Source organism: Rhinoraja longicauda, chromosome 3, assembly GCF_053455715.1.
Source record: "Rhinoraja longicauda isolate Sanriku21f chromosome 3, sRhiLon1.1, whole genome shotgun sequence".
Taxonomy (NCBI): domain Eukaryota; kingdom Metazoa; phylum Chordata; class Chondrichthyes; order Rajiformes; family Arhynchobatidae; genus Rhinoraja; species Rhinoraja longicauda.
Genome location: NC_135955.1, coordinates 77,021,791 through 77,045,806, shown reverse-complemented (window position 1 = coordinate 77,045,806; position 24,016 = coordinate 77,021,791). Strand labels below are relative to the sequence as shown.

At 39.4% G+C, this 24,016-nt stretch overlaps 1 protein-coding gene across 4 annotated transcripts in view; it reads right to left on the bottom strand.

Moving 5' to 3' along the window:
- Positions 1-24,016, bottom strand: part of LOC144592115 (multiple C2 and transmembrane domain-containing protein 1-like) — a 368,260-nt gene that overhangs the window by 132,340 nt on the left and 211,904 nt on the right. For all 4 annotated transcript variants that reach the window (XM_078396486.1, XM_078396489.1, XM_078396487.1 and 1 more), the window contains 4 exons: positions 16,337-16,439; positions 7,384-7,486; positions 6,968-7,069; positions 6,657-6,731 (listed from right to left, as the gene is read on the bottom strand). In XM_078396486.1, the coding sequence (XP_078252612.1) occupies positions 6,657-6,731; positions 6,968-7,069; positions 7,384-7,486; positions 16,337-16,439 (383 nt within the window). The remainder of the gene's footprint in view (positions 1-6,656; positions 6,732-6,967; positions 7,070-7,383; positions 7,487-16,336; positions 16,440-24,016) is intronic.

Genomic DNA, 24,016 nt, shown 5'->3' with positions numbered 1-24,016 from the left:
TCAGGATTACTCTCTAGTTGTTGGTAGGGTGGTTTGGTTTAGGGTGGCCTGATAACAGCTGGGAAGAGATCTGTCAGCAACTGAAGGCAGACGTCTAACAATGCATTGTGCAAAACACAAAGTGCTTCAAGGGTTATGGGGATAAGGCAGGAGAATGGTGTAAGGAGGGAGAGATCGATCAGTCATGTTTGAATGGCAGAGTAAACATGATGGGCCGAATAGCCTAATTCTGCTCCTATCACTTATAACTTATGACCTTATATTTTCACCAATAGCTTGTTAACATTTATACCAACTATAATTATTACTTTTTTAATCAACCATAGTACCCTGTCCTTTATATTCTTGTCAAAGTCTTAATTTTGGCTCAGCTGTATTATTACCTCCGAGCTGTGTTTTTAGCTTATTCATTCGTGGATCCTGATTGATTGTGGTATAACAAGCATGAATTGCCCATTCCAAAAATTCCAAAATGCCCCATAAAGATGGTAGGTGCAATTTGTGCAGTGGAAGTACTTATGAAATGCAGAAGTGTTCTTTACCTGGCAACACTGAAGAAAATACGAGATATTTTCATTTCAGGATGCACAGTGAGTTGAATGTAATGTGTGATGTTTCTATGAAGATATCCTTTCATTCTAAGTGGTTTGAGAGGTGGTGTTAAAGGTATCTTGGGGAATTACTTCAGTGCATGTTGTGACTGGCACACAGTACAGCCACATTCAGTTCCATTTCAAAGCCGAGAACATATAATCTCAAGTGACACTGCAATGTAGTACTCTCAAGTGTAATACTATCAGATATGTTCTTTTAGCACAATGCCCTCTACTCTCTCAGGTTTATCTACAAGTTTCCATGACAAAGATTGAAAAAGATTGGGGAGTTCTCATTAATGTCCTGGCCAATATCAATCCCTGAACCAACATCACTAAAGGAGAGTAACTGGTCATTTATCACATTGCCATTTATTTGATCTAAGGTGCACAAAAACTGTGAATTGATTTGGAATATGCCGAAAAGATTATATAAATGTGTATTCTCTTGTTATTTCATTTTCATGTAGAAAAACATACAAAGTTACTTTACAGAAGTGTAATAAGACAAATAAACAAACAGCTGGGGGATTTCAGTAGGCCAAGCAGCATCTGTGCAGGCCTCCAATGTCTTAGTTTCCCCAGCAGTTTGTTGCTTGCACCAAACCACAGCATCTGCAGTCTCTGGTGTCTCCAAATTTTAATTAGATGTTTCTAAAGTGCCATACAATGCCGGCTGAGCCAAAGGAGGAATACTGGGAACAGATTTTCTTCAGGGTTTTAAAAAGGGATGATGTTAACATGGGAATTAGTACCCAAATGACTAAAAGCACTGCTTCTAATGGATGAAGGAAATGGGTACTGTACAAGAACCCAGAACTAGATGTGCATTAAACTTAACAAATGGGAACCTTTCCGAATACTTGGCAGAGCAGCGACTGAATTAACCAATGGTATGTATTGTTTATGTATTATATGTATTGGTATGTAAATACTCACTGTATTTTGACTGAACAAGTGAAATTATGGCATAAAACTACTTTACCACATTGGAAGGGAGAAAGAATAAACAAGCCTGAGGGAACAGAAGGCACAAGGATGCATTTAACATGCCTTCTGGGTATTGCATCTGGCAATAATAGAGTGCACAGGTCAATCTTGAGCCTGTACAGAAACAGTAGCCCGTACGTAAGGGGCGACACTTTACAGCACCAGAGACCTGGGTTCAGTCCCAAACACAGGTGCTGTCTGAATGCGGGAATTTGCACGTTCACCCTGCGACGGCATGGGTTTTCTCCGGATGCTCTGGTTTCCTCCCACATTCTAAAGATATGCGGGTTTGTGGGTTAATTGGCTTCTGTAAATTGTCCCTAATGTGTAGGGACCCTCAAGTGGTTCTTTGATAGTAATAATTGTGGTTGGTATAAATGTTAACAAGCTATTGCTAAAAATATGCTTGAAGCCCCAAAACCAGTATTTGACTGCAAAAGAAAGTTGACCCCCTTAATGTCTGGTGACAGAGAAATGCACCTCTTCTGCTGAGAAGGCAGAAAAAGATCAGTAATAATCATGGAGGTAACATGCCAAGAGGGAATCCTGGACCAAACAGGAGTCCTGAGACAATGACTCAGAAATCAATAGATTGTGGCAATGTTTGTACACTATTACGGGCTGCAAAGCGATGGCGGCCAGTATTGCTGGCAACAATGGATCTCTCCCCAATGCCCGCATTGAACAGAAGGTCTGTGGACGAATGCTAGTCTCAGGTGCACTTGTACAAATGGTTACTGTGGCAGAAGCAAGATCAGCCTTTCTGAGAGTGAATCCATGGAGAACAACAGGCCAGGATGGATTTACTGGTCGTGTCTTCAGGAACCATGTGGATCAGATATTTACATACATCTTTAACTTCTCACTATTCCATTCTGAGGTTCCACCTACTTCAATAAAACCACTACCATCCCAGTGCCAAAGAAAGTAAAATAGCATTTCTTAATGGCCACCATCCAGTGGTCCTGGCATCCACCATCATGAACAACTGAGAGATTGGTGATGGCGCACATTATCTCCAGCCTCCCAGCCAGCAGATTCTCGGCAGTTTGTTTCCCATTGCAACAGGTCCACAGCAAACATCATCTCTCTGGAACATCTAGACAACAAGGACTCTTGCATTTGACTCCTATTTAATCGACTACAGTTCCGCCTTCAACACCATAATCCCATCCAAACCAATTTCCAAAGCCCAGGAATCAGTACCTCCCTCTGCCACTGGATTTCATCTTTCTGATCTATCGACCACAATCAGTGAGGGTGGGGGGCATCACCTCCTCCACATTAATTCTCAACACCGGTGCCCCACAAGGATGCGTTCTCAGTCCCCTACTCTAATCCCTATGCAGTCACGACTGTGTGGCCAAATTCAGCTCTAACTTCATCTACAAGATTGTCGATCACTGTGGTGGATGGATCATGTACAATGATGAGGCAGAGTACACAAAGGAGATAGAGAATTTAGTAATATGGTCTCAGAACAATAGCCTTTCCCTCTATTGTGGAATAGCCTTTCCCTCTATGGCCTCTGGTCCTAGACTCTCCCACTAGTAGAAACATCCTCTCCACATCGGCTCATGACAATAATAAACCTAAACAAACTAGATTATTTTCAGCATAAGGCATTAACAACTGAAGCAATACAGGGCATATACAAGCAATGGCAGCATATGACGTATTTCCTGAGCAACTTCCCTTACATTCAAGATCATTTTCCTAACTGGCAAAAACCTTAGTATTTATATGAACACAAAATGATCGGGACTCTAGGTGTGATTCTTCACTCAGGTAACTATTAATGGTTACAGACTTAATTTTACTCTCTGTTACATGAAACTTTAAGGAACTAAAATCCAATTAATGAAGAATACAGATTAAATCAGAATAAAAAAGGCAACTGATCAATTACAAGGAAATACATTTCTGGATTTTTTTAATAAGGCAAGATAGCAAACCTGCCCTTGGCCATCATGCTAATTGCTTCAAAAATTTGAATGTTAAGATAAAAAAATAATTTGAAAAGTCAAAGATAATAGATTATAAAGTACTAATATTGATTTGAAAGCTTAACTAATAAATTAATGAATTTAACCCATCAATTCCACAAGCATTAATTATACATACTACATTAAGTGCCATCGACAAAGGAAAACATACCTATCTTACTGCCAGAACATGTCAGACCCAAGACTATCAGAGGAAAAAATTATTACTTGATTGCTCGGAAGCCTAAACCTACAGTCATCAGATGCCACACATCTAACTCATTGGTTTGCCAGAGTACGTTGAGCACCTGATCTACAGGTGCTTAATTGCCAAGTAAGGTTGTATTGCTCTCAAGAGACCAATTAGGGGCTGGAACTGACAAATACTAAGACAGAAGCTATTAAGGAAATCAGTTAGATGGATGCACAATTAAGAAACTGCTAATCTGACATTGTGAATGAAGAAAAAACATTGAAACAACAGCTGAAACGGTTGATCCAGGGATATGGTTCAGAGGAATTCTTGTGGCAATTTCTTAACTGCTGGAATGGTTGACCTCAACAACCACAAATGCATTACTTTATAAAAAGGTATGATTTCAACCAATGATCCACTTTCCCCTTCTTGTTCATTCTCTTATCAGAGATGGTAGTGACCTTCTACAACAAGCAGAGGGAACTGGCTGCGGCAGTCATCACCACTATCCACGGGAAGCCTGTGGAGATTGCTGAGGAATACAAGTACCTGGGCACAGTCTTCGACAACCTGCTGAAATTTGCCTCCAACACAGAGGGTATCCTCAGGAAATGCCAGCAGCGGCAGTATCTCCTGAGGAAGCTCAACTCCTTTGGGGTCAGCAAGGACTTCCTCATAATGTTTTACTATTCCTTCATTGAGAGCGTCATCACGTTCTCCTTCACCTGCTGGTTCCACTCCATCAGCCTTCAGAACAGAAACCGCCTGCAGAGCACAGCCAAAGTCTGCTCCAAAATTATTGGACTCCCTTTCAGAGCCCTCTCCACCCTATGCGACCAGCAGATGCTAAGGTCAGCTGGCAGGATTTTACAGGACCCCTCACAAGTCCCTTTTTCTGCGTTTGAGTGGCTCCCCTCTGGATGCCGGCTTCGCTGCCCAGGCTGTAGGACACAGAGGAGAAGGGCAACCTTTGTCCCCAAGGCTGTTCAGCTCCTCAACTCCCAACCACCCCTGTCCTGCTGCTCACCCTGCTAATCCCCCCCCCCCAATAGTTTTTGTACTACTCTACGTGCCTTTGTAAATTGCCCCATGGGGCCAAATATTGTTTTTGAACTTGAACTTGAACTTATTTATACCAACTCCTTAATACCACACATGTGAAATGTTGCCTTGAACTCAAGGGTAGTAAATCTTAACTCAAGCCTGGTATTCAGCTTTTTAGTTTGGACCTAGGTCGCAATGAGGTAAGAGTGGTCTTGGCGAAACTAGAGATTGGTAGTGCTTTTATTGGTGAATAGATCCAGCATAATAACACTTCATAACACCTTGCATCATTTTGCTGATGAGAGTAATGGTAATTAAACTTTGGATGTGTCTTGCTTTTTGTGGACAGGAGCTACTTGGGCAACTTTACACTTTGTTGAATGTCTGCCACTGTTGGCTGCAAACATGTCAGGTTCTAGCACGTACGAATTTGCACCTGCACCTAGGATGTTTCCTGTATTGTGAACCTTTGCCGTATCAAGTGGTTAAAACCATAAATTGGTATCAGATGAAGTGAATTGAATTTTGTACACACTAACTTCTATGATGGTTGGAATCTGAAGAGGTAGCTGTTATAGGTCATTCATCAAGCACTTCCGGCTAAATGTTCTATATTTAGCACTGGTATGTTGATTGCACCAACCCGGAAATTGGACACATTCTTCAAGCCACTTCCAATCCTTCATGTTAGATGTTGCAGGAACTGCAGAGCTTTCATCTGGCTTCAACCCCACCCTCAAATGAACTTGGATTATCTCTGACAGTTCTCTGACACTTCTCTCCCCATCTCTCTGTCTCCGTCTTAGTGGAGAAACTATCAACTGACATCTAAGACTACACCTCCTTGGAAATATCAGGGTGGAAATGTCAAATACTAGAGGGCATAGCTTTTAGGTGCGAGGGGGAAAGTCAAAAGGAGGTGTGCAGCACAAATGTGTTTTTAACAGAGTGATAGTGTCTGGATCGCACAGCCAGGGGAGGTGGTGGAAGCAGGTACAATAGTGGTGTTTAAGAGCTTTTAGATAGACACATGAACATGCCGGTAATGTACAGATATGGATCATGTGCAAGCAGAAGGAATTTGTGGAGCACTCATTTTGCCCTTATCTTACTGCACTGCGGCCGTACAATCTGCACTGAAATAAATTAATTCAGGGAAAATATATCATGTCCATCTAGCCTGTGCATGATTCCAGAGTAAATTCATTGTGTAAATTAACCTTCTGTTCTATTATTGAATGTTACAGAAGCCAAGTAAAGCCTGGAGATGCCCAGTGGATTGCAACCATCACATTTCTCCATTCGCACAAGAACCCTAAAATGTATACTGTGACTCACTGGTATATTGTTGCAGAACTATTACTTTTTCCAAGATGGATACCATAATTATGCTTTAGTTTTTATCCCCACACCGTTTCATTGATCTAGCTGTGACATTGTTCCAAACAGCTGATGGAAAATACTATTATAAAATGTCAATAATATTCTAAGCTGCCACCATCTCTATAACTGTAGCCCATACAACACTTTTGATATACATTCCCTTTTCTTCTGAAAATGCACAAACTACATTGTAGACTATTTCTTTGTGTGCATTCAGATAATTAAATTACATATAGTATATGCCAATTCAATCAAATTTAAGACATGCATGATTTCCATTTAATGGAAGCAGAGGCAAATAGTTATAAAATTCATTGTGACTCTTCAGTGAATGGGCACCATTGAGGTGAACATACGTAAGACAACTTCAATGTGCAAATGTGACCATTGATTTTATTCTGAATACTTGTTTTAAAGATTGTTGTGATAGTACACAGAAAAACATTTTGATGAAACAAAATGTACCTCTTTGGAGATTTTATGCTCTTCTTCAATGTATATCTCTTCTTTGGGGGTGATAGTTCTGATGCTTGCTCTTACCTGCAAAATATCACAGACAGACAAAAATGTTTCAATCTCAGTGTAAGATATCTCCCATGGCAATCTCAGGGCTGTGAAAATAGGTCAATATTTACAGTTTCAGTCTACAGAGAAAAAAAATCTCAAGGAAAATAACATTTGTTATGTAACATAAAATTGCTCATGAAGGATCGCCAATGAGTATTAACCAACTAAAAAGTTCACATCCAGTATAAAAAGGCAAAGTTAACACTTACAACATTAAAAACCACATCCATTTCAAGATAGATGACCCCCTTTGATGCCCCTGTCAGATTCTTGTTTTTCAAGATGTAGGCTTTCTCTTCACCATTTTGAATCTGTGGGAAAAGGACATGACAGCGTCTGTCTCTCAGTCTCTGCTGAATAAACACACCCAGCAACCTTTGACCCCAAGCTGCTGAAACTGACAGAGAACCCAAAACAACTGTGGCAACTCTGACAAGTACCTGTTCATTACCAGCACCAAATCTGTCAGAAAAAAAACTATCATGGGATTTAACACGGTTGTGGATTGGGCATGCTAGAATTTTAGTGTTATTACTGCAAACCTTGCTTGAGAAATGACAGACATGTAGACTAAAATTTTATTAAGGAAGAAAAGCAAACCGTGCGTGTGCCAGATGAAACTTACAGCAAGTAAAGGTATGGCAACTTTGCCGAGGAAGTCAGCTTTCCGATCCCGGTCTTCATCGTAAACTGTCACTTCCAAAATCGAATGGATGTCGTTAATGGTGCTAAATAGGAGACAGTGGAAACAAAGTAAAGAAAGAAAACCAAACGTAATTAATGAGCGCCAAATACGAAACTTCCTGTCCCGTCCCGGTGCGGGGATGTTCAGTGGTAGATGGCGGCGGTTCTTCCACTGCTGCTGATCTGCTGGACTCTGGGCGGCATGGGGAAGGCGCTGAGCTGGCCGGAGAGAGGAGGGGGGACGGGGGAGCCAAGGGCAGGCCCAGCGCCAAGTCCAGGCCTCGGCCTCCACCTATGCCCGGCCTCACCGCTGCTGCTGCCGCCTTTCCCCTTGGCCCAACTCCGGCCCACAATTAGCCGGTCACATCCAGGCACATGCCCAGGCTCCGGCTGCTTCCTCCGGCACCAGTTCCTTCCTACACTTTATGATTCTATGATTTTATGTTAAAAGTGAAAACTGTGAAACCATTGAATGAATTTCTAAGTCAAATAGTTTTAGGGAGAATATTTCAAGCTGTGGGCACGAAGTAATGCAAATGAACAGACTGACAGGCAATGAGAACTGAAGGGCTGGAGAAAGAAAGGTGAGGTAAGGCATTATTAATGCAGTTCAAAGATAACGTCAAGGATTTTACAATTAAAACATTGAGATTCAGGAGAGGACAAATTGTCATGCTAGCTAAACAGGAATTGGTTGGGGTAAAACAGAAATGTCTTAAGATTATTCGAGAAGTTAAAGTGACAAATTCATGGATGAGCCCTTTGAGGCATTTGGGACAAAGCAAATGAAAACAGTTTGGTACTGATTGAATGTGTAATTTGAAGCTGAGCACTGGATCAAAAAGGATCCTCATGCTTTGCACTGTCTCACTCAGCTGAAGCAAGTGGTTAAGAAAGGGGATAGAATCAGTGGCATGGGAGTAAATTTGGAACCATACCTGAAAACAAATCAGAGCAAAATCGATTTGTTTATGGTAATATCAGGCAATCTGCCTGACCGCATATGAAATGCCCCAAGTGCTGAGGCAGTAGAATTGGGATTCAGCTCTGGTAAACTGACCTTATGTTCAAGAAAAATGTCACCAATAAATCAGAGTAGTTAAGGAGGAGGAGGAGGAGGAGGAGGAGAAGAAGGCCAAGAACAGATCTTTAAGGAATTTACAGAACTAGCAGTGAAGAAAGAAAAACTGCCTAGATAGACTCTAATTTGGGCATTTAGCCAATCTAGATAGAAGTGAAACATGATAGGAGAAGACACTGGGGTTGGCTGTATTGAACACTTTAACAATATATCAATCAATCCTAAAACAAAATATTAAAAGAGCAGGTTAACCTCATTGAAGTTAAACATAATAAGAATTTAAAATGATGGGAACTCTCTTCTGTGTTATCGACCCTCATCTGGTAAATTTATTAAATCCTCTATAATCCCCTGAGGTGAAAAACCACCCTTCTCATAATGACGATCTTGATATCAGCTACAATTTTTTTTTTCATGCTCCCAACATTCAAATCTAAGTCATTCATCCATATTTCCAAATGCAAGGGACTTGTTACTGGGCCTTGCAGAATGTCACTGACAATAGCCTTCCAGTCACAAAAACACCACCAATCTTTACACTCCACCTCCTGCCTCTGTGCTACTTTTGGATCAACGTTGTCACTCTGTTGGATCCCATGTACCTTTACTTTTTTCACCATGTAGGACTTTATCAAAAGTCTGGTGAAATCCCCATAGACAACAAAGACGTGGCCTCATTAACCATACTTGTCATCTCAAAAACTTTAATTACATAGGCCAAATATTAAATGTTTTTTATTAATTTGTTCATTTCTAAATGAAAGTTCACGCTGTCCTTTACAATAATACTGAAGTTAATTGGCCTGCGATTAATTGGTCCTGCATTTTTAAGCAACAGTAAAAAAATCACAGGTATCTACTGTTCTTGCAACAACCCCATAACAATGGATGTTTGAAAACATGAGGGCCTCTGCCTACTAGGTCTTTCCTTCTATTAACACTTTTGGATATTTTTCATCCATGCCTGATGATTTATTCACTTTCGAAGGATGTAACCACCTCAGCAGTTTATCTTTCATCATGTGTAGCTCATACTCAGCATTATTCCAGTGTTTTGTATGCTTGACGATATTAGAAGATGGCGATAAGGAGGGAGAGAGGGGGAGAGGGAGAGAGGAGGGGGGGAAGAGAGAGAGAGAGAGAGAGAGGAGGGGGGGAAGAGAGAGAGAGAGAGAGAGAGGAGGGGGGGAAGAGAGAGAGAGAGAGAGAGAGGAGGGGGGGAAGAGAGAGAGAGAGAGAGAGAGAGAGAGAGAGAGAGAGAGAGAGAGAGAGAGAGAGAGAGAGAGAGAGAGAGAGAGAGAGAGAGAGAGAGAGAGAGAGAGAGAGAGAGAGAGAGAGAGAGAGAGAGAGAGAGAGAGAGAGAGAGAGAGAGAGAGAGAGAGAGAGAGAGAGAGAGCAAATATGAAAATTGAACTACTTTATTTATTTCCATGGTACTTAATCATTTTGTGAATGGAATGGTTAGTACCGTGATAATCATTCATTTTCAAGGTTACTTTGGACACTACTTAGTTCCTCTTATTCACTGGGAAGTACAGGTGGTTATTAGCACATAAGTCACCTCAAATGAAATTCTAGTCAACTTATGTGCATAGACCCTGTTATATTATTGTTACATGTATCGGGTCCAGCCTTCTTTTTTTCCCAATTCTCCTACGAAATTCTTCCCTCCATTCTTTTCGGTATCCCTGTTCCTCCATCAATCTTTGTATTTTGCCCAGCCATTTCCTACAGTTCACTAGAAAGATCCAAGTTCAGACAATGATAAAATGTCCGTGTCACTCAATATGGAATTCGTGACATTTTCCTTCATATCCATTAATTTGATTGAAAACTTTAAAAGGATGCAGGTGATTGGTTAATGTTATTTTTGTAATTAAATCATTTTTGATTTAATTACATTCATCCTTATTTCAAATATCTGTAATATAATTTATAAATATCTGTAAAGTTATATTAGTTCTTTCTCTAAACATAGCATTGCCCTAAGGGTGCTCTGAAATTGAAATCATTTAGCATCCAAGAATAATGAATGAGGAAATAAACAGGGATGTCGATGAGTGGCGTCGGCATCTGAAGCAACAGCTGCTGCAGTGCCACAGGTACTGAAAGCTGTCACATTAAACCCAATTGGCCGACTTAGCACAGCTGGCAAGGCTGGGACAACTAGCACATCTGTCACAGTCAGTAAACTTGACACAGAAAGCAGTGTTGACAGACAAAATAGTTGGTAGAAATCTTCAGAATTCAACTCAGAACCATTTTATATTGATAGAATCTCAACTTGAACAGGTGGTTTGCTAGAGATGCTGGTAAGAATAAATAAATACTGTCTGAATGGCTTTGTTTGGTACTGTTGATTTGGCAAGTCCAAGTATCTCATGTCATCCAGGGAGAGACAGACCTTTTCTCAAATCAATGCTCGGAATAACGTCAGAGTGGTAAGTAACAATCATAGACAATAGACAATAGACAATAGGTGCAGGAGTAGGCCATTCAGCCCTTCGAGCCAGCACCGCCATTCAATGCGATCATGGCTGATCACTCTCAATCAGTACCCCGTTCCTGCCCATACCCCCTCACTCCGCTATCCTTAAGAGCTCTATCCAGCTCTCTCTTGAAAGCATCCAACGAATTGGCCTCCACTGCCTTCTGAGGCAGAGAATTTCACACCTTCACCACTCTCTGACTGAAAAAGTTCTTCCTCATCTCCGTTCTAAATGGCCTACCCCTTATTCTTAAACTGTGGCCCCTTGTTCTGGACTCCCCCAACATTGGGAACATGTTTCCTGCCTCTAATGTGTCCAATCCCCTAATTATCTTATATGTTTCAATAAGATCCCCCCTCATCCTTCTAAATTCCAGTGTATACAAGCCTAATTGCTCCAGCCTTTCAACATACGACAGTCCCGCCATTCCGGGAATCAACCTAGTGAACCTACGCTGCATGCCCTCAATAGCAAGAATATCCTTCCTCAAATTTGGAGACCAAAACTGCACACAGTACTCCAGGTGCGGTCTCACCAGGGCCCGGTACAACCGTAGAAGGACCTCTTTGCTCCTATACTCAACTCCTCTTGTTACGAAGGCCAACATTCCATTGGCTTTCTTCACTGCCTGCTGTACCTGCATGCTTCCTTTCAGTGACTGATGCACTAGGACACCCAGATCTCGTTAAACATCCCCTCTTCCTAACTTGACACCATTCAGATAATAATGGTGCCATTGCTCAGCAATGACCCTCGCGAACAAGAGAAAACCTAATTATTCCTCTATGGCATTCAAGACCATAAATTTATCGAATTGCCAACAGAATTTGAAAGTCATCACTGAAAAGAAACGTTGACATCTAGAAGAAGAAAGGCAATAACAGAATGGCGATACCATCAGTTCCAGATTACACACAATCATTAATAAATGAATAAATTGCCATATATTGACATCCATATTGAGAGAATGGGAATGAATTTCTATACTGAAAAATGAAAAGTAATTTCAGATGCTTAAAATCTGAACTAAAAAAAATACTGGAAATGATGGGCAAAAGTGTGATATGGTGTACCGATAAAATCAGGATCCGATGTCTCGTCTCATTTAGATCTCAAACTCCAGCTGTACAGGAAAAAAACTGCAGATGCTGGTTTAAATCAAAGGTAGACACAAAATGCTGGAGTAACTCAGTGGGTCCAGCATTTTGTGTTTACCAACAAACTCCAGCTGAACAGGTCATTAGTGATTAATTTTCCAATATTGGGTCACAGAACTTCAGAATTGTTGACATTTTATTAAGTCATCGAGTCATACAGCACAGAAACAGGCCATTCAACACAACTTACCCATCCCAACCAAAATGCTACATCTACACTAGTTCCACCTGCCTGTATTTGTCCCATGTCCCTCTAAACCTTTCCTATCCAATGATTTGGTTCATCATTTTGGTATGTGATGCTAAGGATCACCATTTTGTTTGAATATAATTAGCATTTTTGGGCTATTTGGGTTTGTCATTATGCAGACTGTAGCATAACTGAGATCCCAATAGCAATTTTAAACAACATGATTGGGAGTGACATTTTGTCAGGTAATCATCTTGCCCTCAATGTGGATGAGAAATGAGAAGAAGTGGACAAATGAGCAGAAGTGAAAAAATAAATACTGGATCCTGGGGTGCAGCCTTGTATTCTTTGGTTTAATAAATGTTGTACCTTGCATATCGAGTATAGTCCTAACTATATGAGCTCAATGAAATTGTGCAGTAGACATAATTATTAGTCTTTGATGCTCAAACAGTTATCTGCATCTAAATGTTCCCAATTATACATAAAAATTTGAAGCCAAATTATTTATTAAAAACTGCCACTCATTCATGATGGTCCAATTTTTCAGATTCTAATTCTTCTCCTTGGTAACCCAACAATTTTAGTATCTTAATCAATCAATCTGATACACCTGCCAACAGCAATTTGAAAAGGAAGTGGTGATCTGGCTGGCTATTGAATGCGAGTGAATGGCTCCTGGGATATAGCTGGCTTCTTATCTCCTTGTGAATATCATCAGCATCCTGTGCTGTGGCCACATCCAATGCTAGGCTTGCCATAGCTCTATCTCAGGCTTGGTAATTTAAGTGAGGCAGATGGTTAGCATAAATGCTGTACTGCCATGAGAGACAACTTGCTTATACATGCCAATTCTTGTGATAGCCCTGCATTCTTCCAGTCTGTCCTATGATCTGTGAACAGTTTACAAGTCTGCCATGAAGCTAAAACAGCAAGAGGATTCAGCCTTGTGAATCCCAACAGATTAAACGTGGATTTTTCAATCCAGAATATTTTTTTGCCTCAGAATATTGTAAGAAGAATTGAAGGCTGCACACAGATCCTCTCTTGAGAGGAGCTTTTCTGCAGATTGCTCCAAAGGTGGTATATATTCCAGAGTGAATGAAGTGATGGAGTGAAGCTGTTTATTTTTACTACTATGATGTGGCTAAAGCTCTCATTCACAATATCATATCACCCAAGATTATTTGCATATTCAGAAGGAGCAGAATGAACTGAATTTCAAGGAAACAATGATTTTTATGTGGAAACACAGGATGGCACCAGTTCTTGCATATAAAGCTGACCTTAGCCGAATGATATCTTCCTGCACTGAACGATATCATTTTCCCTTCTACTTGCAAGGAGACATTTCAAAATCGATGTGAATGGATGTCTCTAGGCTGCTGATGATGTTTAGTAAAATAAGTGCTTTTGAATGTTGCAAATGATAGGATGAGCAGCCGCAGGGGCTGTGGCTGGAAGTACCTAGGAAACACACGCCGAACAACTAGTATGACAGCAAAACAGTACTGTGAACAAGCATGAATAGCAAGGGCAAGGTCTGGTATATCTGTGAACAATAGATTGCTATGCTAATGATTGACGGGAAGTAATATAAGCAGGAAGATTTCATACCACATCACTTCCTCTAGCATTACAATTCACAATTATTCAATCCTTTTGTCTCACACCTTCTATATTTTTTTATTACTGGCCTTTGTCCAACCAGTTACCTATCACCACACACACCCCCAGCTTGTGTACACCTATTGTCTGCCACACTTTGTCCTGCCCCTCCTCTCTCCCAGCGTTCTGTCACTCCCCTACAATCAGGCTGAAGAAGGCTCCTGACCTGAAATGTCACTTATCCATGTTATCCAGAGATGCCGCTTGACCTGCTAAGTTACTCCAGCACTTTTTTGGAAAACAGGTATCCGCAGTTCTTTGTTTCTACCATATTAGAAGGTTTCATGCCATATTAGAATATGCATCTTGTTTCACATGATACTTCTCAATTAAGATAAATCTTTGGATCATTACTTGAAAGCTAAATTAGATTTTGACACTATGGAAACCACTGTCGGTGCTTTAGTCTGTATCTTTGATTGCCCATTAATTTTTTTTGGCAATCAATACCAATTTCAAAGTGCTATAAATGCAACTCACCACCTGATCTCCCTCACCAAAGCTGGAGCAGAGGCATGTAACTAGTTTCTGTGAAAAGCTACACCTGCTTAAATAACATTATACAGCAGTAGGAAGTTAAGTTGAATGAAAGGGAATAGTTAACAAATGAAACCATTGCTTCAATATAAATCCAGGTAAATTTCTCCAATGTAAGAAAACTTGTTCCTTATTTGTGCTCTGACTTCAGCATATATAACCCCCGTTAAACTATTCTACCACCTTTCAGGCTAACTGGACAAAAACTTTTGAAAGGGTATTCCTCTGCTAAAGAGAGAAAATGTCCTTATTTCTAATGCTTCTTATGCTGAACGCAGCTATCTCAAAACATAATGAATGAAATTACTCTGCATGAAAATATGCAGCCTTTTCTTTATAATGGCACCTATTGCTTGCGCCATCTTGTCCCCACATTGTGAATAGTTCCAGCGCTGACCTAGTTCACGATCTTTCATGAAGTTTATGAATGGATGATGTTCGAAATACACTTCTGATCTGGTGGTTGTGACAACATTGCAATCAGAATATGTCTCTGTGTGCATTTGAATGTTGATAAGTCCTCATAAAAAAAAATTTTTTTGTTGATTTATGAAAGAAAAATCTGAGGTACAAAGTCTGCTGGGGTTAATTTTCATCTTTACTGCCTCAATGATAATGTCGTAGAGCAAACTGTCTGCTCAGAATAGAACGCACTTCATAATTGTTTCAATGATCCGCTCCACAAAAATTACCACCCGAACAGCGAAGGTGAAAACTTATCCCATTGTTTTTTGGCTTGTCATTGTTAGACAGAGTGACAGAGATATGGATACCTGCGTATATTGAAAAATTTGTGAAACACATGTCATGTGAATTCATTGCATGCACAGTTTTCTGTAGGTTGTTACACCATAAACCAATAATGACACGATAAATCAGATTACATTCCATTAAATGAATAGAACATCTAGCGTTGACAGTGTGCCATCATTTTCAGCCACACTGAACATGGCATCCTCTTCCTTTATTGTGTATAATTTAAGAGATGAATGACCTAACCTTTTTGAATGGGATGAAGCAATTATGGATTTTTTTTCGAGCATTTTAAGCAGCACAGATTGCTCTTGGCTAGGTTTCACATAAATGGTGTTAACTTTTGCTTAAAGACAAGATTACTAGATTGACATTGCATTTTCTCGACATGCAAAAAACCCCATAAATGCATCCATAAATTTTCTTCCCTGTATGTATGTCTTTATTAACTACAATATTTCAAAGGCAACACCAAGCTCCAGTACCTATTATAAATGATTTATCAGAAGCACCTGCAGAATTACAGTGCAACTGGAACATTTATCTTGAAACTTTGAAAACACTTTGAGGCAAGGTAGCACATGTATTAATGCTCAATGGACCACACCACTGCACACAAGTATGAGTTCAGGTATGGAGACTCTCCATAAAGACATGTTCCTAAATTGACCTCTGCAGTCAGCAAGCTACAAACATTTCCTCCACTTGCTGTCATTTGAAAATTGCACCGGAAGCAGAACAGTTCTGTGCTTTTGCTTCAGGAGAAGAACATACATGAAGAAAAGGAGAAGGCAAGCAAAGTGTAACAATAACTTTTCATTTACATATTTATTTTTCGAAATCAATACGTCTTTATTTGCTTGAAAGGCAAATTGGAAGTTGCAGTCCTATCTTTTGGTGTCACTTATTTTACTGTATTAGACACAGCACATTTTTCCTTGTGATTTTAACTGTTGTCAAGGGTTCTCCAGTTGCGACAAGAAACTGTAGCACAGAAAAGTCACTATGCTCATACTCACAAGGTGAAGACTTTGTTCCACACAGGGTTGAGACTCCGATGGATAGTATGTGTCTGCAGTCTGTCATTGCTCAGTTCAATCACACAAAATGGGTCACTGCTCCCTAAAGAAATATAATTTTAAATATAACTTTTTTCATAAATTTGGAAATACAAGCTAAGAAGTGACAATTACTTGCACTAATGAGAAACTGAAAACTGGATCAGATTTTTAGTTGTATAATTGTGTTGTGTATTGGTTCTCGTAGATCAAGTTAGGTTGACTTCCAGTGCGGTACAGAACACCTGCTTACTATTACAGATGACATGTTAAAATGAATCCCTGTCTGCTGCCTAAAATCCCGTAAAATTGCATTATTTTGCTGCTTGTGGGATCCTTTTATGCACAAATGGATTGCTACAATTTCTACATTTTTTAGAAACGTATTCTATAAATTACTTCAATGGCGATAAACTATGTAATGACCCGAGGTCACGAAGAGGGCTATACATGGTCTTTATTTTCTCTCTTTCGGTTTCTTTGACCTCCCTTGCTATAGATTGTTTTACCATCATACCACCTCATGCACCAGGAACATGGGACAGTTGAAATTGCAGACCTCATTTTGCTAATGCAATTCCAAATAATTCACAGCAAGGTAATCATCATATCATTTCTCCTCCCCCTCTCTCCACTACTTTAAATTAGAATGGCACACATTTTACATTCCACAATCTCATGACCTAATTGAATACTGACTAGCTACTAACCTGCAATAGACTGATTAGATTATGTTATGCCTTAATTATACATAGCATGTTAGTGTGCAGCTGAGGTTCTATATTTAGTTCTAGGTATTGAACTTCAAATGTTGCGTCAAGGGTTATGGGGATAAGGCAGGAGAATGGGGTTGAGAGTGAAAGATAGATCAGCCATTATTGAATGGTGGAGTAGACTCGATGGGTTGAATTGCCTAATTCTGCTCCTATGACTTAAAAACTTCAAGAAGAAAACCTGACCTTAGAATGAGTGTTGCAGAGATGTACCGTAATGAGTTTGAGGCCTAGAAATTTAAATTATAAATACAGATTACATATGTTCTCTTGAATTTTGAGACAAATGAGATAGTGATTGACTTCAGGAAACAAAGTTGTACACATACCCCAGTTTGCAATGACAGTGCCGAAGTAGAGATAGTTGGAAACTTCAAATTCCTAGGAGGCAATATCACCAACAACTTCTCCTGGACCACCCATATTGAAGCAACAACCAATGCCTCTACTTCCTTAGAAGGCTTAAGAAGTTCGGGCATTGTTTCTTCCCAGCTGTTATCAGGCAACTGAATCATCCCACCACAACCAGAGAGTAGAGCTGAACTACCATCTACCTCTTTGATGATCCTCGGACTATCCTTGATCGGACTTTGCTGGCTTTACTTTGCACTAAACAGTATTCCCTTATCATGTATCTATACACTGCAAATGGATCGATTGTAATCATATATTGTCTTTCTGCTGACTGGTTAGCATGCAACAAAAAGCTTTTCACTGTACCTCAGTACATGTGACAATAAACTAAACTGAACTAAGCATATTAAAGTAAATTAGAGTATTTTAAGGTGATTGAAGGTTTGTATAGAGTATGTACAGAGTGGGAAAGACGAATACTAAAATTAAGCTGTTCAAAGATGATTACAGGAAGTACTTTATTCACATTAACGCCAAGGGCAATGCAGAAAGATGTGTAGAGGAATAAGGATGTGAACTAGAAACTGCTGGATCTGCACATATTCTCCAATCAGCACACTGACCCTCACCTGTGTGACTTAGATTATGTTTGCCATAATTATGTAGTGATCTCATTAGAGTATAGTTGAGGTACTCCATTTAGTTCTAGTTAATGCGCTAAAAGTTGCAGAAGCTATTCAATTAAAAGTATCAAAATTGAGATAAATGCATATTTTGTTAGTTAAGTTTATTACATGATATTGAACCAACTAAGGTAAATTCCACTAAAATAAATTTCATCCATGATAGTGACTTTGCACTTAAAGTATTATGTTCAGTTTTGTTTACCCTGGCGATAGGAAAGATAACATTAGCCTGGAAAAAACAGAGAAGATTTATGAGGATGTTGCCAGGATTCAAAAGCCTGAGCTATAGGGAGAGGTTGGGCAGACCAGGAAGACAGGAGGCTGAGCAGTGGTCATAAAGGCATATAAAATCATGAGGAGCATATTTAGGATAAATGTGCATAGTCTTTTTCATAGTGTAGGGGAGTCAACAACTAAAGCACATGAATTTTAAGATGAGAGAGGAAAGATTTTCATTAACATAAATCTGAGCATGAAATTTCAACAACACCATATCAATAAGATTGATGTTAAAACAACTCATGTAAATTTGTAGCTCTGCATCAAAAATATTCTCCACTACTGATATGATCCTTTAATTAATTAAACAATACAATTCATTGTCACACTTGTCAATAGCCTGACTATCCAAATTTTATTTCAACATGTTTAATTTTTGTTATTCTGCATTAAACAAAATTGTCAGTGCAGTAATTCCACTGGGCTTTCTTCATGGAATTGTGACCGTTAATCCCCTGAAGAGGGTGAGGTGGAATTGTCCGTCACATTCACTGAAAATGAGGAATATTTCTGCATTTCTCTGGTCCTTGACTTGACCATGCAGCGGACTGAAAACAAATGTAATGGAACGGCCCCAAAGAAGGAAACAAATATCTCAATAGCGTCTGCCACATTGCCAGGACATCTGAGATAGCTGCAACTGCTTTGATCGTATAGATCAAAGGGGCCTTTCATTTGGCAAAAGAATACTGCACAACTATTCAGGCCATTTAATTGACAGCAGACAAATGTGTTAATTGTGTCAAACATCTATAGAAATTATTATGTACTTAAAATCAGTTGTCCAAAGTACAATAAGCTTGTAAACAAAACCGGCACAAAAGTATTCAAACAGAAAAATAAATGAGAGACAATTGAGACAAATGAGAGACAAAGAACATATACTTGGGAAGTGCACTCACAGGGCATGCACTGAGGTATCAGTGGTACTACATGTACACTGAAAGCTTTCATTATGAAGCAAACACTTGTCTCTTGAATTCCTTCCCAATATTTTCCTCAAACACATTCCTGACTGGTGAGTCATTTTATCACCACAAAGAGGCATCTCAATTAAAGCATGTAAATGTATGAAAAAAACCCAAAATTATGTGTGTGAATTCCAGAAGCAGTCCTTTCCAAATAAGTGATCTAAAGGGGTTTTTTTAGCTTGCTTTTTCATTTATTCTGGAATTGCCATTAACCTCTCCAATGGTGAAGAGAGTGTTAACTTAGTATTAAACCTAATAGAAAACATGTTTTAGTAAACAATTCTGCTTCAATTATGTTTCTGTCTCAGTGTCTTTGCAGAAGGACACACTTAAAGCTATACTGTAGGTCTCGCTTCTGGCATTCTGTTGAAGTTACGATGGATCAGGAAATGGACCTGATTGACACATGTGAGCAGATGTTTATTTCTGTCTCAGAACAAACTACGCTACCTTGTTGCATAATAATTCCACAGATTTACTGAAAATGAATCAACAGATGAAGCAATTTTCAAAAATCCATCTGCAAATATGGCAGATAGGGAAAACCACAAGCAAGAGCCCTGAAATATTGTACAAATGGGAACATCAACAGGACTCCATAGGATTTAGATTTAGATTTTTAGATTTTTTTTAGATTTAGAGATACAGCGCAGAAACAGGCCCTTCGGCCCACCGGGTCCGCGCCGCCCAGCGATCCCCGCACACTAACACTATCCTACACCCACTAGGGACAATTTTTACATTTGCCCAGCCAATTAACCTACAAACCTGTACGTCTTCGGAGTGTGGGAGGAAACCGAAGATCTCGGAGAAAACGCACGCAGGTCACGGGGAGAACGTACAAACTCCATACAGACGCCGCCCATAGTCAGGATCGAACCTGAGTCTCCGGCGCTGCATTCGCTGTAAGGCAGCAACTCTACCGCTGCGCCACCGTGCCGCCACCGATGGAGTACACTGCACCTATGTAACAATTACATTTCAGTTCCAGTTTAGTTTATTGTCACGTGTACAGAGGTACAGTGAAAAGCTTTTGTTGCGTGCTAACCAGTCAGCAGCAAGACATTACACGATTATAATCGAGCCATTTACAGTTTTGCTGTTGGAGTAGAGATTTAATAGTATGGAACGATTGTAATATGAGTTTGTAGATCTGCTTTTATGAAATAGTCACCTGGGTTGGGCGCCATCTTGGATCTATAATGTGTTTTAAAGATAGGCAAATAATTATATAGGATGTATTTCATAACATCCTAAAGAAACCAAAGAATATTGATAATTAGAACATTTTGTAAGAGCTGGAGTAAATGTCATTTAAAATGTTACCTAGTTTATCTGAAACATATGGCATGTTTAAATGATATTGAACCTCTCTAAGGCCCAAAGCAGAATTAACTTATTAAATATTTAAAAAATAGAGTATTTGATTGATTAGATTATTTTTCTGCTTTCAGCAGATTAAAAAGAAATTTATATGAATTCTCATTTATGCAATATGCAAATAGATTTTTGAAAAATGTAACTTTTCTTAAATATAGTCAGCCTGGTTGCCCCTTCTTATCAGGAACAGGTTGTGCATAGGTAAGGACTGTGGACAGCAAATTCTGCCAGAAGGCAGGATCTTGAATGTTCAGCCCAATATTATCTTTTCAAGATCCTAGTTAATATTTAGTTAATGCTTCAATGTGGGAGAACTCATACAGTCCTACACAAAACACCCTTTAGCACAGTTTTTCCCATTTTCTTAATCAAGGTGGACAGCCAAAAATTGGCTGGAAATTTATATGGGTGCCCTGTAAGCTCAGTAAGAATTTGGCAATTATGTAACTTAAAAGTTAATTAAAAACTACAAAGTGCTGGAGTAATTCAGTAGCTTATGCAGCATCTCTGAAGGACATGGATAGACAACATTTATAGCTCAGAACAGGTGAGGACATCAGGGTTTCTTCCCATCTAGTATATGGCTGAAACTGTTGGGTTTATACAAACATTTGAACAGGTCTCCTTCATAATGAATTCATTTCATACATTCCCAGCATGGGAGCACTTGTTCTCTTGATTATTAGTCTATGCTTCTAGATTGTAACACTTAATGTAACCTGTTTTTTTCAAAATTCATATTAATCATTCAATTTTTCATATTATTCTTTCCAAAACTTCTGTTAGTTCAAAAATATCTGGTAACTTGCATTTATCTATATTTTGTAAATAGATAAAATCTTATTCAACAAACTGAACAACAGAGAATGCTATGGGAATATACAGGTAACACTTCCCTTTTTGCAATCCAGCCTTTTAAGCTGATTCAAAACTCTGAGCTCTTTATTTTAAAAAAACGCTATTCTGTAGCCCATAACCCTATTCCTTGACACCTCTCTAGTTTCCAATTTAAACAAGTCCCCATGAGCCCAACACTAAAGGGCTTTGTTTCCCTGTCAGTGTGAGGAGAGGCGAAGCAGCCTGAAAGTGTGAAATCAAACCTCATGAGCTGAACGGTTCCCCAGGGAACTTCGGACTGCTCAGAAGGTCAAAGTCATGGGCTAGACCAGCTGAAAATGTCTGTGACACAGCAGGGGAGTTAGAATTGAACACATCTTAATTAAGGCCCACAGACAGCCAAATAGGCTGTTTTCTAGACCAACTGCCAACCTTAACCCGGTCAAATTTAGCAGCAGTACTAATGGCTCTAATGGTTAGTTTTGCATCACCGTTCATCACACTGCAGCTAACGCGTATTGTAGAGTATCTGATTAATGGTGATAAGCTTTCAACATGCAAAGGCCTCTCCCTCAGAGCATGCTGGTCTAGCCATAGGATGAATAGCTCCAGACTAATTTATATAAAATTTCAACCCACTCTTTTTTTGTTGAATGATGCTGCAGTTATACTTAATCAATATGTGGGAGTTGTTAAATGAGGTATTAACGACAACAGTTAATCCCTTTTTTCTTGTTAATAATCACCAGCAATTGAAATGCAATGCTCCACACTGAGCCATTCATAAAAGAAAAAATATATAGTCCTCTCTCTACATTTTATGAGTTTAATTGAGGTGAAACACTATGGTGGCATTCAGCTAAACAAGGCAATGAGTCATTGTGTAAAAGAAAAGAATTCACAGTTTTACCAAAAGTGATTTGTTCTCTTAACCCTCTTATTCAGAAGAGAACTCCAAGTATTCCTAAATGCTTTTTAATTTGAAAGGGTTAATGTTGTATTGAATTGCTGCTAAATGACTCTTTACAGCTCTAGAAAACCATCTTTGAAAAGAGGAAAAGAAAAATCTTTTGTCATTATTATAAGATTTATAGCAACACAGCATGTAACCGGTATTCTCTGAGGCATGATAGGTTTACATTAGTGATACATTAAAACACACGTGCACAGAAATTGCACAAGCAATTCTGAGTAAACTAAAAGCCTTTGTACAGTACTAACAACAAAATGGATTTTCCACAAAAGAACACTGAAAATAGGCAAAAATCCTATGAAATTATGGTAATGGCATTTTGCACAAGGAATCGTGAAGTAAAGGTTTAGCATGGTAGAACACATGGGATCCAGGGTGAACTAGCCAATTGAATACAAATTGCCTTGGTGGAAGGAGACAGAGGTGGTAGTGGAGGGTTGTTTATCAGATTGGAGGCCCATGACCAGTCGTGTGCTACTGGGATCTATGGTGGGTCCCTTGTTGTTTATCATTTATATTAATGATTTGGATGAGAGTGTAGGTGCCATGGTTAATATGTTTGTGGATGACACTAGAATCGGTAATATAGTAGACAGTCAAGAAGGTTGTCTAACATTACAACAGCATCTAGGCCAAAAGGGAAACTGGGCAAAGGAATGATGGAGGGAATTTAGCTCGAACAAGCGCAAAGTTTTGCATTTTGGTGAAGTTAAACCAAGTATGCACAGTGAATGAGAGGGTCCTGGGGCATATTGAAGAAGAGAAAGACTCAAGGGTACCAGTACATTGTTCCATTAAAGTGGTGATACAGATGGATAGGGTGGTAACGAAAGCACTTGACAAGCTTGCCATCATCAGTCAGGGTGTAACGCATTTTCCAGCTGTATGAGATATTGGCGAGACCACACTTGGAGTGTTGTAAAGAGTGCATCACCTTGCACCTATCTGCCCTGCCAGGCATTTCCTTTCCCATCTGTGGCAATCGGTGGATTCCACACCAGCCTCACCTTAGAACTGAAGGATTTCCCCTAGTGATAGGAGTTGGGTGTTGTTGTACTTGGTGGAATACCTTGTTCCAGATCATTGGGTGAGACTCCAGCTGTTAACAAAAGTTCTCTTTGAAAGAATAATCCAGAGTAAGATCTAATTTATTTTGGAAGTCAACGGTGAGCTGATAATGCTTACTGCTGGCTGCAACATCCTGACAATTTTATATGTTGAGTAAAACAAATACCGCCCCGATATCCAACCACCCCAGAATCTGTTCTTTGCATGGAAGATAATGCAAAAAACTGAATGTAATGTATCATAAGAACAGCCAATTTGATATATAAATACATGACTTAGACGAAGGGATTAAAAGTACCATTAGCAAATTTGCAGATGAT